The 12,974-nt window shown below is 41.0% G+C and overlaps 2 protein-coding genes across 3 annotated transcripts in view; one reads left to right on the top strand and one right to left on the bottom strand.

Moving 5' to 3' along the window:
* The window catches only part of PRG4 (proteoglycan 4), a 15,230-nt gene extending 9,919 nt beyond the window's left edge, over positions 1–5,311 (top strand). The window contains exons 6-12 of the mRNA XM_026043740.1: positions 13–1,270; positions 2,895–2,984; positions 3,079–3,218; positions 3,396–3,552; positions 3,847–4,023; positions 4,223–4,348; positions 5,189–5,311. Coding sequence (XP_025899525.1) covers positions 13–1,270; positions 2,895–2,984; positions 3,079–3,218; positions 3,396–3,552; positions 3,847–4,023; positions 4,223–4,348; positions 5,189–5,289 — 2,049 coding nt within the window. The 3' untranslated portion in view covers positions 5,290–5,311. The remainder of the gene's footprint in view (positions 1–12; positions 1,271–2,894; positions 2,985–3,078; positions 3,219–3,395; positions 3,553–3,846; positions 4,024–4,222; positions 4,349–5,188) is intronic.
* Positions 4,220–12,974, bottom strand: part of TPR (translocated promoter region, nuclear basket protein) — a 32,979-nt gene continuing 24,224 nt past the window's right edge. The window contains exons 40-51 of one of the 2 annotated variants that reach the window (XM_026043746.1): positions 12,646–12,846; positions 11,828–11,959; positions 11,211–11,301; positions 10,543–10,727; positions 10,028–10,096; positions 9,499–9,593; positions 8,734–8,840; positions 7,911–8,006; positions 7,575–7,731; positions 7,099–7,217; positions 6,486–6,584; positions 4,220–5,550 (exon numbers count right to left, since the gene is read on the bottom strand). In XM_026043746.1, the coding sequence (XP_025899531.1) occupies positions 5,495–5,550; positions 6,486–6,584; positions 7,099–7,217; positions 7,575–7,731; positions 7,911–8,006; positions 8,734–8,840; positions 9,499–9,593; positions 10,028–10,096; positions 10,543–10,727; positions 11,211–11,301; positions 11,828–11,959; positions 12,646–12,846 (1,407 nt within the window). In that variant the 3' untranslated portion in view covers positions 4,220–5,494. The remainder of the gene's footprint in view (positions 5,551–6,485; positions 6,585–7,098; positions 7,218–7,574; positions 7,732–7,910; positions 8,007–8,733; positions 8,841–9,498; positions 9,594–10,027; positions 10,097–10,542; positions 10,728–11,210; positions 11,302–11,827; positions 11,960–12,645; positions 12,847–12,974) is intronic. The other variant, XM_026043747.1, reaches the window with a different exon arrangement.

Genomic DNA, 12,974 nt, shown 5'->3' with positions numbered 1-12,974 from the left:
GCGGCCACCGAGGCGCCCACGACCAAGGCCGAAGCCAAAGAGACGACGCCGGCGGCCACCGAGGTGCCCACGACCAAGGCCGAAGCTACGCTCACCCCCGAAGCCAAAGAGATGACCCCGGCGGCCACTGAGATGCCGGCCACCGAGGCCCCCACCACCAAGGCCAAAGCTACGACTCTTTCTGAAACCAAAGAGACGATCCCAGTGGCCACTGAGGCGCCCACGACCACCCCTAAAAACAAAGGAACAACAATTTCACCCATCAAGGCTTTCACAACTAAGGCAGATGCTCCCATTACCCTTAAAAAAGAAGAGACCACCCCTATACCCACCAAGGCAAGCACAGCCAGGGCAGATGTTCCCACCACCCTCAAAACCAAAGAGACAACCCCTGCTGGTACTGAGGTACCCACAACCAAAGGTGATGTTCCCACCACTCCAAAAAGCAAAAAGACAACTCCTGCAACCCCTGAGTCCACTCCAGCCAAAGTAGATCCTCCCACCACACCTAAACACAAGGAAATGACCCCTGCACTCACTGAGGTAACTACAACCACCAAGGCAGAAGACACGACCACTCCTAAAGAGACCACCCCTATAACCACCAAGGCAACCACAACCACCAAGGCAACTACAACCACTCCTAAAGAGACTACCCCTACAACCACGAAGACTACCACAACCACCAAGGCAGAAGATACAACTGCTCCTAAAGAGACCACCCCTACAACCACCAAGGCAACTACATCCACCAAGGCAACTACAACCGCTCCTAAAGAGACCACCCCTACAACCACCAAGGCAACTACAACCGCTCCTAAAGAGACCACCCCTACAACCACCAAGGCAACTACAACCACCAAGGCAACTACAACCGCTCCTAAAGAGACCACCCCTACAACCACAACCACGAAGGCTACTACAACCACCAAGGCAGAAGGTACAACACCTACAACCACCAAGAAGACTACAACCACCACCCCAAAAAAAGAAGAGACAACTCCTGCAGCCACTGAAGCAACCACAACCAAGGCAGATATTCCCACTACCCGTAAAACCAAGGGGACAACTGCTACAACCACCAAAGCAGCTAAAAAGATTACAACTCCTGCACCGAGAGTGACCACCACCACCTCTGGAGAACACATGACTACAGCAGGACAGAAGCAAGTAACAAAACCAGCTAAACCCATAGTATCTGAAGAGCCCCTCGGTTTTGATAAGTCAGATGAGGAAAACAGAGCAACCACCATGGCCACAGTCTCAGAAGGTAAAGATACCACCACAAGAGCCAAAGAGATGGTAACGAAAGCTACACCAGACCGAACTACCGCAGGCAAAAAAGTCAGTACAACAGCTAAGACAGACAGGACTCCAGTAAGCAAAGAGATAGCAAATAAAAAAGAAACCACCACAGCAAAAAAGGAGGTAACCTCCACTACGGTTAAGGAAACCACGACTCTTATCAAAGGTGCCACCACAGGCACGAAGGAAGGAGCTGCTGGTACCAGTAAAGAGGCAACAACAGCTAACAAAAAAGAGGCCACCACTAAAAAATCTCCTGCTACCATCACAGCAGATAGGAAGGTCACAGTTGAGGAAGTGCTGGTCGTTCCCAAAGGGACAACCAAGCCGGCGGCGCCATCCAGCTCCCAACCTCTGCCCGTATCAAAGGGGCCTCAGAGAGATGCAAAGCCTTTGAAACAAGCCGGGAATGTCCCAGCGGGGATGGGGGGAACACAAGGCAACTGCTTCCCGCTAGGCACCAAGGTGCCCGCGGAGAGGCGCCCGGCGAGAGGTCCGGCGGGCAAGCGGCCCGCGAGGCCCTTCCGCCGCGTGCCAGGACCCCACCGCGGCCACCCGCCGGCGGCGCCCGCCATCCTCACCGTCGGTACATCGCTTTCCAGCTGCCCCGCTCCCGAGCTTTTCCACGTCTTCTAGAGCCTGCTCTTACCGCAGCACTTGGCTGTTAGGTTGTTAGCAGCTGTTTAGTTGTTAGAGGGTAGGGCAAACAAGGAGGTCCAGGAGAAAGAGAGGACTTTCCCATCGCACAAGTGGCTGCAATCACAGTAGCAAATCTGGCGGTTTATGGTCACGTACATTTAAAAAAGGGGAGGGAAAAAGAAAAAAAAAGAGAAAGAAAGATTTTTCCCCCTTTTTTTTTCTTCTTTCCGCTCTTCATTTTCCCCTTATACATGCCATTGGTATTTGTTTAATATCGTACAGCTCCTAGGTTCTTCCTCAAGCATATACTGAGAGGTACTTTGTGAAGAAAGTAGGTTTATGCTTAGAGAAACAAAGAAAAAGTAGTTTTGATCAAAACATCCATGCTTCCTTCTTATTTAACTGGAAGTAAATGTATATTTTTAAGAAAGTTACTTTTAGGAAATAAAGGGGAACAGGGAATCCACTAAGAAAGCTTGGAAAAAAAAGCATCAAAAAAGTCATCAATAACCATGAAAAAATTAAATAGAAAACATAGCACGTGGTACCACTAAGTATGAGGAAAGTAAACATGAAGAAATAATGCATAAAATTACAAAACATGAGAAAAATAAGCACAAAATATAGCACATAGAGCACTTGCAGGCTTACCTTTCTTTGGTGCGCAGGTGCTGAGGTAAACGGCTCATAACCGACCACATATGCCCCCATTCTATAAACCCTCGATTTTTACATGCCTGAAACACTGAACTTCTCAAGGATTTACCTCAAATGAGTAATTACACTAACTTGCACCCAAGAATCACATGGAGGCCTGAACTGGAACCCTAAACTAGGATTACTTTCCACATACTTTTATGCATTTAAGCAAAAGCAGGGCAGGGGAAATGAAAAGGTGTGTAATTTCTTTAAAAATAAGAAAAGGACACTCTTTTTTTGTTGTTTTTCAGCAAATATAAAAGAGGAAAAGAACCTGTGCAACGGGCAGCCGGCGGACAGCGTGGTGGCCCTGCAGAACGGGACGCTGGCCGTTTTCCGAGGTGAGGTGATCCGACACGACGCGACGGGCGGCCGCCTCAGCGCGGGCGCCCGGGAGCCCGCCCGGCCCCTCGGTGCCACCTCCTCTCCCCGCAGGTCACTACTACTGGCTGCTGAACGGACGGAGGCCACCGACGACCGAGCCCCGACGCATTAGCGATGGCTGGGGCGTCCCGTCGCCCATCGACACCGTCTTCTCCCGCTGCAACTGCGACGGGAGGACCTTCTTCATCAAGGTCTCCTCTTCTGCTCGCGCGCTGAGGGGCTGCAGCTGCTGAGGGCACCTGGTGCTTCCCATGAGCCCTGCAGCCCCCACCCTGCTAAAACGCCTGATTGAAGGCAGCTGTGCTCACCAAATTGCTAGTGCCAGCCTTATTTTTGACCCTAAACCTCCTCTTTTTCTTCACGCTCAGGGCGCTCTCTACTGGCGCTTCACCAATGGCTTGATGGACGCCGGCTACCCCAAGCCCCTGGCCAGGGGCTTCGCGGGGCTAAGCGGGAAGATCGTGGCAGCCCTGCCCGTGGCCAGGCACCACAACCGCCCCGAGTCCGTGTACTTCATCAAGAAAGGTAGCGCTGCAGGGCGGGAGGCAGGAAAACAGCCCTTCTTGCCCCCGAGGGACCCGGTCCCTTCAAAAAGAGACCAGGTGTTTCCTTAACGCAGCTGAAGGATGTACTACCCCTCAAGAATTCTTGCCCAATTTAAGAAAAAAATACATTTATATAGATAATAGTCATAGGAGTGGGTACAGAAATTTAAAACTGCTTTTAGATCTTAGCAGAAGCATTGAAACACTGTTCTTCTCATGCCATCAATGACATCTTCGCTTCCACTTCAGTGTTTTAATTTTTTTTTCTTCAAAGGTGGCAAAATACAACAATACATATACAAACAAGAAGCAGTCAAGACTTGCAAAAACAAACCCCGGGTTACCATAAAATACCCAGCGTATGTCCCGACCCTCGTCATCAGGAGACGCTTCCAACGTGCAGTGAGGTTGCAGGCTTTCCACACTGTCAGAATCAACTCCCATCCAGCTGGTAACTTATGTTTATTGAGGTTTTTTTTTTTTTACAGCTGTTTTAATCACAGTGGCTTCTCAAAAACAACATTTTGTTCCATTTCTTAATACAGTACTTATTTTTCAGGCTCATGATTCTCTTCTGTATATTATACAAGCAAACGATAGCGTATAGACACATGGTGACATCTCCTAATTCAGTTTTCTTTTGCTTGCAGAAGTCTTACGTAAGGAAGTTAAAATCACTTCCTACTGGAGAGGACTCCCAAAAATAATTCACTCAACCCTTTCAGTACCAAACTACAATAAACCAGACGGCTACGACTATTATGCCTTCTCCAACAGTAAGTTAAAGGGAGTTACCATAGTTCAAAAGACTAAAGGGATGGGTAAAGTAAGACACTTATGTGTTTCCAAAATGTTTGAAGTATGAAGTTACTGTGATTCTGCAAGATCAATGTTAAATGTGAACCTTAAAAGAAACAGTTAAGGCTTAAAGGGGAAAAAAAGAAGGGGCTTGGAGGAGCTGGGGAATGACACTTAGATGCATAATTAAATTAATGACAGACTGAGATCCTTGGACTGTTATACTGACAGTTTTGTTAGGTGCTTCTATGGAACTATGTTTCTGACAAAACAAAGCAAAAAAGCAAAAACAAAACCCAACCCCACAACATACTAGCTATATCCAAATACAGGATGCTAAAGTATGTCATTTCCACTACAATATAATTCCTAACGTTAAAAAAAGGAGGCTACTTCATACCTGGGGACTGGAAAAGTCCCACTCTTATAAAAGTCAGTTTAGGATCGTCTTATTTCTAGCTTGTTTGGTTTCTAAATTCTACAATCTAATACTGTGCTCCAGCAGTGTAAGTGCATTCTCTCCTAGTCCCTGTTCTTGGGCAAGACTATTAATAGCACTAAAAAATCTTTGTTAAATACAAAGGAATGCCTCTGTCTCTTTCTCTCTCCTTAAAAAAACCAAACCCCCCCCCCCAAACCTCAAATGCTAGGCTAAAAATTCACATTTAGAGACTCTTTCAACTCCAGATATGAAGAATGATAAACCTACCAGTCATGCCAAACTGAAAGGAAAAGGAAGGTTTTAACTTCAAGATGCAGAAGTCTTTTCATACCACATGTGGTTTCTGGAATTTAATTCTCACATTTCTTCATTTCAGATCGGTACTACAGTTTGGACGTGGGCAGCAAAACAGCAACATCAGTTACTTATCTCACTGGAAAGACTGTAACCAAAGACTGGTACAACTGTCCTAAGTGATGCATACCACAGGATGTTTCTTTTTTTTTTTAAAGAAAGATGACATTTTAGTATTAAGTTTGTCTGATTTTATTAATAAAGACATTGAATTGTGTGCACACATCTAAGTATAAAATGCAGCTTTGAGCTCTGCTTTCATTACACTAAAGCAACCTCAGGCAAACTGGCACTTTTTATACACAGCTGTCACAACTTTACAGACCATTTAACTAATATTGCCTCTGTTCAGGCCTCCTCTGCCTCCCATTGCATGAGTGACACCTGTGTTAGGAAAGAAAACACATGAGTTAACAGAAGCCCTTTTCACCCCCTTAAATCACACATTGGCCTATGTGCTGCTTGATTCTTCTCCAAGTAAGTACTAATGCAAGGGGACACTTCCTTTCCAGGAAAATACAGTCTCCCTCTTCCTCCCCTCATGCCTGTGATACAGATACATTATTGTTTTGCCATCTGAGAAAGACAGTTGTTGAGTTGTAATCCTCCAATATAGCCATTAGAAACTACTACAGCATTTTCAATCCTATCTGCAAGCAGTGAGCTCCTCCTTAGGATTAATAAAGAAATGGTGATAGACTAGGAAAGATCTTGAGCTACCCCTAACTCCTCATATTTTAAAAGAAATACTAGATCCATACATTTCAGCACTAATGCCTACATATCAATGTTGTTAAAATAATGCCAATCTAAATACATTTCATGGGAGGATTTTTCTTAAAACAGAAGTTAAATCACCCCATGTTTTTCTGCTTTAATTCTATAATGCTATAAAAATTAAATATTTTCAATATATTTTCTACATATATATTTATATCTAAACAATAACTAAATAATTTAATGACTTATTTCCACTTATGAAATGGAGAATATGAACTTACGATGGGAAGCTAAGCTCTAAATTCACAAACCAAGAGCTCCAAAGTTACATCCAAACATTATTTTTTGAGTTTTATTTTTTTGTTGTTGTTTTGGTTACACTTAAGATCTACTGCCATTCTCTTTTTTCAAATGCTGCTCAGGCTAACAAAACAACATGAACCCTACCTATTTTACTTAAAGCTAGTGCAAAGATGCTGCATTATTCAATATATTACCAGTAATCACTAACACTTAAAGCAGTACCATATATATGGTCACCAAAGGGAGAAACTATTAATAATTGATTTAAAAGAAAAAGAGCAATGACAAATACTTACCCCTCTGTCTGTTGAACTGACGACCACGAACACTGGTCCTTAATGTGGGTGGCTGAAGTCTGACGCGGCGAATTGTCTTAGGCTGATTAGTACTTGTGTCTGCAGAGAGAAAACAACATAGGAGAGAACGTCTGGCACCTGGTACACTGGCACTCTTGTTGTTTACATGGCTTGTATTTACTTTAAAGTTACCAATGTGCATTGAAATCTCACAATAAATAAAAACCTGTTAGTTTTGCATCTCTTTTCTATCTGTGCTAGTAAATCAATAACGAACAGTGATTTACTTACTGCTCTCTTGACAACTTAACTGAATGACAGTCTTTTTTAATTTGACATCAAAAGTAGTATTGGAAAGAATTATCAATGCATCAAGTAAATTTTGCTCCTGGAAGCATTATTCTTACTACAACCAACTCCAGTTTCTGGTATCCAAATAAAATATGACTTGCCATTAAGACTAAAGGCACCTAGATGTGTTCTTGCCCTAAACTCTAAGGTTTGCCATCTTATTTTGTAGATCTTTGCTATCAACAGTGCATAATACCGGTTCAAAAATTCCCACACTAAGTCAAAACGCAAGGAACAATCTGTTCCAGCAATAAACTAGTACCTGCAGATGAGCTAGAAGGAGGATCTTGACTAGTAGAAGGAAGGTCTGACTCATCAGATGCTTGAACAGCTTCTTCTTCTTGTTGACTATCAATTTCCAGACTAGCTTCTGAAGTAATTCTATGAGAGAAAAAAAGAGGGAAAAAAAACACCACATAGGTTTGATGTGCATAATGTCAAAAAAGCTCACAAAACAAGCTTTTTAGTGCATAAAAATATCTATCCAAGTGTCCTTCCCTAGAAATTTTCATAGGCTTTCTCCTCCTTTATCCTGTTTCACCATCCTCAACTATGAGATTAAAAAATACCTATATATGTATATATTTTATATATACCTATATATATAAAGTATTTTATATATACCTATATACATATAAAATAAACAACAATATCATTTTCTTGATACGCAGCTCAGTTCAATACAGATCTTGACTTTTAGAGTGCAAGTCTTAGTTAATCCATCAAGTTATAGGTTACCCTTCAGATTCTGCCTCTGCAAAGACTTCATCCCCATCATCCCCGGGTCCAGACTCCGTAGTTGTGGAGAGGCTGCCAGTAGAGGTCGTAACCATTGGAACAGACTGGGAAGCGTGTTCGGAAGCGTCCGCTGACGTGCTCTCTGTAAAAACCGTCACTGTACAGGCAAGACAGGTAGGGAACAGGGAGTTATTTTGTACTTCCCGAAGAAAATGTATAGAAATCTAGGGTACATCAAGGAGAAGGCAATAGGAATAATCTTGCTGTACTGATGAGCAGAATGATTTTAATTCTCTTCTGGAAAAATCAAGGTTTCCGGTCTTTGCATCCACTCACCTGGTGCTGCTACTTGCAATGGTGTTGTTGGGACACTACGACCACCTGATTCTTCCTCATGAGCAAGGAAGAGGGGGGTTTCATACATTCCTAAACCTGCAATACACGAGGTTTTAATGACAATTAAAATAACCAGCTAAAGTCAATTTCTATGCACCTGTTGAAATACAGAGCATTGTACTTAGTGAGATTTTAGATATTTAAATAGCTTTTAACTTACGTTACTTTTTAGTCTTTTATTTTTTTTACTCTATTACTGTGCTGTGAGCTTCCCACAAAGAACAACCAACCTTTTCATGTTGACAAGAATGCAAAGAAAAGGACCTGATTCAGGACAACAGCAAAGACAAAGACAAGTTTTCCGGTCCTTACCTAGGTCCTTTAACTTAGCAGGTAAACATTTACCCCAAAGATTTATTTGCATTTCCTGTTTTCCATTATTATTTTACTCTAAAAAAACTATAATCAACATGAAAACTGAAGTAAAAAGCTATTCTTTCAGTATTTTAATTCTGCTCAAATGATATTTCTCCTGTTCACTAGGCCATGTGCCCTGTAGATGGTTTCAGCTAACTACACCTCTCTGATTTAAATTTTAAATAAAAGGTGCTACATTTGAAACTATGGAAATAAATATCACAAGTGGCAGTCTAGTAGCCTGAGGGAAAAACCTTTTCCATTAGTCTTGCTCTCTCCTAATTAACAGCTGGTTGAGCAGGTTTACACATTGCAACAAGTCCTCAAAACTGTGTTACTTCCTGTTGACAAAAATTCTCTTGTTGTCACTCTAACCGCCATGGAGAGGAGTTTAGAACATCTTTACCTCCTTGCGATGCAAGTTGCCCAAGATCAGAGTGGCTGGAACTAGTCTGTGGCATATCTTCAGGGGGACCAAATCTGAATCGAGGAACTCCAGCAACCTGAGGGGAGCTACCAAAATAAAGATGTAAATAATTTGGCGATTTTGCTGGTGATGAGAAAAGGAGCAACTTTCCAACAAGAGAATAAAAAAATAAATTATAGACAAGACAAATTAAAAATGACTATATAAGCATTTCAGCTGTTATTACTTAAATTCAAGTTAGTTTCTCAAGATTATCTGGACTGATTCAGCAGAGCAAGTCACTTTCAAGGAGAATAGTTTTTATTTGTCCTGCTGTGAGTTCTCATTTTTAAGTGGCCTGTAGAATTTGACCCAAGACTCTAACAGCCCCAAGTTGAGATGAACTTCTCCTACTTTAAGTGGTCAATAACTTTAGTATTGCAAAACCTCTCCTTTTGTTACAAACTCTTAAAATACTAATACTGCAGGTGAGAGGAAATAAAATAGCCTTACTTTTTGCTAAATGTCATAGTTAAATTACATCCTTCTTAAGTGACAATACATTGGAGATGACTTCCCACCTAATTTGTTGATAAGTTTTACGATCCACAATTCAAACAATTTAAACTGATTTGTGGATGCAGTGATATAGCTAATGTAAAACTATTTAGCATCTAACTCCCATCAAAAATTCAATTCACTTGATTTTATCTTCATTCCACTGAAAAGAGAAAGTCAAAAACGCCTCATTTTGTAAATACTTACTGAATAGCTTCTGCAAATCCATCTGTACGATGCGGTACTACAAGAGTTGGTGTGCTTGGAACTGTTCTATCCTCATCATCAAAGAAATGCTGCTGCTGGAAAAAGAAAGACTGAGATGAGAGGCTACGATGTATTTCAAGTTTGTATCATGCTGGCTTAAAGGCTGGTTCTCTTTTTCCTAAATTCTCTAGCAAAATATAAATAAAGACATTTAATTCTTAAAAAAACCCTCTTTCTCCCCTTGTTCGTCCAACCATCAATTTGTTTGTCAAATTTGTTTGAAAGTGGATGAAGGGTTCAAAATTAGCTGAAGGAGATGGACAGAAAGCATAACTAAATGAACCATGCTACCTTAAGGATCCTATTGAAACATATCCACTTAATATATTCACTGCATACCCCTGAAGATTATTTACTAGCCTTGTTTGACAAACAAACAAAAATAAAACAAAAATAAAATAAAAAACCCTCAAAAGTCATAATTGCTCCCTCAGTGCAAGTTCTTAATGGCAGGCTTTCAAATACTCACCATCCCACCTATCCCAGGAGTCAGCTGAAGTCCACGTCCCACTGACTGCCTTCGAGTCATCTGGATTCTCTTTGTAATTCAAGAGAGAGAGAGAACATGTACACATTAATGGAGATTCAAAATTTATTTCAAGTGACTAATTTACCAAAATTCTTCTTGCAGCAGTTTGCTTAAATAGTCTGTGGGCAAAGATGATTGAACTTTTTTCATGTACATGAGATACATGCACAAAATTTCATGTGTATCCAAACTACTGGAGATATTTGATAACATATAAAAGGATCATGAATGCTATACTGTTTTTAATACTCCTTTCACTTGTACAAGTGCAATATGAACAATGAGGCATAGCAAGGCAGTTTACTAAGCTTCTATTTTTTTAGGATGATAAATAGAAGTGACCATCTTTCTGTAAGATGCAGAGTAACTTACAATAGAATCTGCCCCATTTAGAAGAAACCATGCAGTACTTTGGGTTTTTATAAGCCTTTTGAAGTGCTAGAGATGTTTTATACCTGTACTGGGGGACCCAGTTCTTGGGGAGGAGCATGGATAGTTAATCGTGGAGGCAACGGATGCGGCGGCCTGCGTGGGGACTGTGGTGGCCGAGGGGCCTGGCGCTCCGAAGCGGATGAGGGCTGCTGTTCCCTTGAACTTTCATGAGGAAAAGTGGACTCTGCAGCACTTGTACTCCCCTCACCTAAAATACAGGCAAAGGTAGAATAAGCAATAAGCCCACGCACTCCAAAATGTTACATGAGTTGAAAAAGTGAAGGGAAAATCTTGGAGTTTTGATATCATGTTCAAACAGACATTTTTATCCTTATAAAAGTGGAGACAGATCAGTATTGTTGCTCAAAATCATCTGAAAGAGTCTGTGCCAAGACAACATCAGCACCCAAACAGGCGACTGATTATTCAAGCACTGATTCAGAGAGGAGAGAATGCACTGAATGCACTGAACCATGACCAACAACCTTCACAGCAGCCACAGATTTTAGGCTTTTCAAATGAATGCAGAATATGTTCTGTTGAATTTCCTCAGATCATTCTCCCTCCAAAATTATGGTTAAAATAGTCATTATTATTTCCAATGGTCACTAAATGTGCCTTCTAACAGATGCAACTTACTCTTTTTCCCCTACACAGATACAGACTGTGAAGAAACACGGATTAACCGTACCGCTGTTTTGAGAATCTGCTGCCCTCTGGCTGCTTTCACCTCCTCCCATGCTCTCCTCAGTTTCTGTTCCAGGATCTGTACCATCAGCACCCTAGAAACCGTATAAATATGCTATGATTCAGCATCAAAACACTTCTCAGACTGCAAAGAAAATATTTTAGTAGTAAACAAATATTCAAAAAGTAATCAAATACACGCAATTTTATGATACTTTTATAAATATCTTATGTCCTTGTACCCAGCTACATGAATTTTCAAAAATTTTGTGTCTGTGTACGTACATACACCTGAATAACGCAGACATCATCACTTAATAATCACAGGCAGGTTTTACTTAAAAATCCAGCTTTTGAAGGAGGCTAGTGAGGCAGTCTTTAACTCCTGCATTTTGTGCTGGCTCCTATATTTCACTTTTACACATTTAGAGTTGATTCTTTTTGTAAAAAATACCAGTTACAACACAAGACACAGTTACATACCAGCACCCCCAACTTTCTGGGATGAGTTCATACTAAGATTGGCAAATATGCCAATATTTACAGATGTGTTACAACCCCACTTGTTTTCCAAAAATTGGAACAAGCTTTTAACAAGCTATAAAACAGTATAAATCTCACCTCAGCATCATCTGCTTCATACCCATCGTTACCATCAGCACTACCAGTTCCTTCATTACTGTCATCACCTTCGTCTCCCATCCCTGTGTCTTCATCATCATCCTCATCTTCCTCTTCTTCATCCTCATAATCCTATAAGGTATAATATGGTCTTAGGAAGTCCTTGAAGGGCAGCAAAATCACTCCATAACATTCTACTAAGACCACCTTTGTCTGTGGACCTCTTTCTGAAGACATCCACTGTTTATTTTTGAGTGGCCATATGAATTTTTGGATTCTTAATAGTACCAATCTAGTACTAGGGATAAGGATAAGATGAGGTTAAGGTTAATCTTAGGGATAAGGTTAAGCTGTCATTTGGACACACTGACAAGACATTAGCATAGCAAAGCTTACGTAGCAATGAACTAAAACATGCTTGCTCCACACTGCTAGGTGTGAAGCAAAACATGCATGTAAGAACACAGGACCCCTGCAATGACACAGCTGAGTGGCTGACAGCTGCAAAATTAAGATATTTAATGGCAATATAAATATGCTGAATAATATTCTGGTTAATCTAAAAATCTTCATTTAAAAAAAAATTTAAAATGTACATGTTGATTATTCATAAATGGATTAGAGAAGTTGTGCAATTTTACGATTGGTCATAATCGAATTGAACTAGCAAGTATTTTTAAAACACTAGAAGTTCAGGCTACATAAATACAGATAGTATTTATACAGTCAAAGAGATAACTTAGTCCTGCAAGGTAAGCTGTACATCTGATCAAAGATATATAAAGGTGATATCATGATATAATTCCTGATACACATACTTCTTGCTCGCCTTCATTTTCCTCATCGTCATCATCTTCGTCATCACTATCAATTACAATGACATCATCTCTCTTGGACTGCCCATCCTGGGATGAAGAAGTGTTCTGTTGATCTGACTGAAGGGGTCCAAGATCTATTGGTATGGACTGAGAAGTTTCTTCACTGTCCTCCATGGGAGCATACTCTCCCTGAGTAACACCCTGTAAAAACAAAGTCATAGTGCTTTCCACTGAAAATCCACAAATTGAGATTTGAAATTTCATTTTCAACAAATTTAAACATTTGGGAAAAAAATGGTAGGTATTTTGACTGCAATTAAGATTTATTT

The sequence above is a fragment of the Nothoprocta perdicaria genome, unplaced genomic scaffold (assembly GCF_003342845.1).
Source record: "Nothoprocta perdicaria isolate Ctin4 unplaced genomic scaffold, notPer1 scaffold_338, whole genome shotgun sequence".
Lineage (NCBI taxonomy): Eukaryota > Metazoa > Chordata > Aves > Tinamiformes > Tinamidae > Nothoprocta > Nothoprocta perdicaria.
Note: the sequence above shows the minus strand (reverse complement) of the source record. Positions and strands in the feature narration are given on the sequence as shown.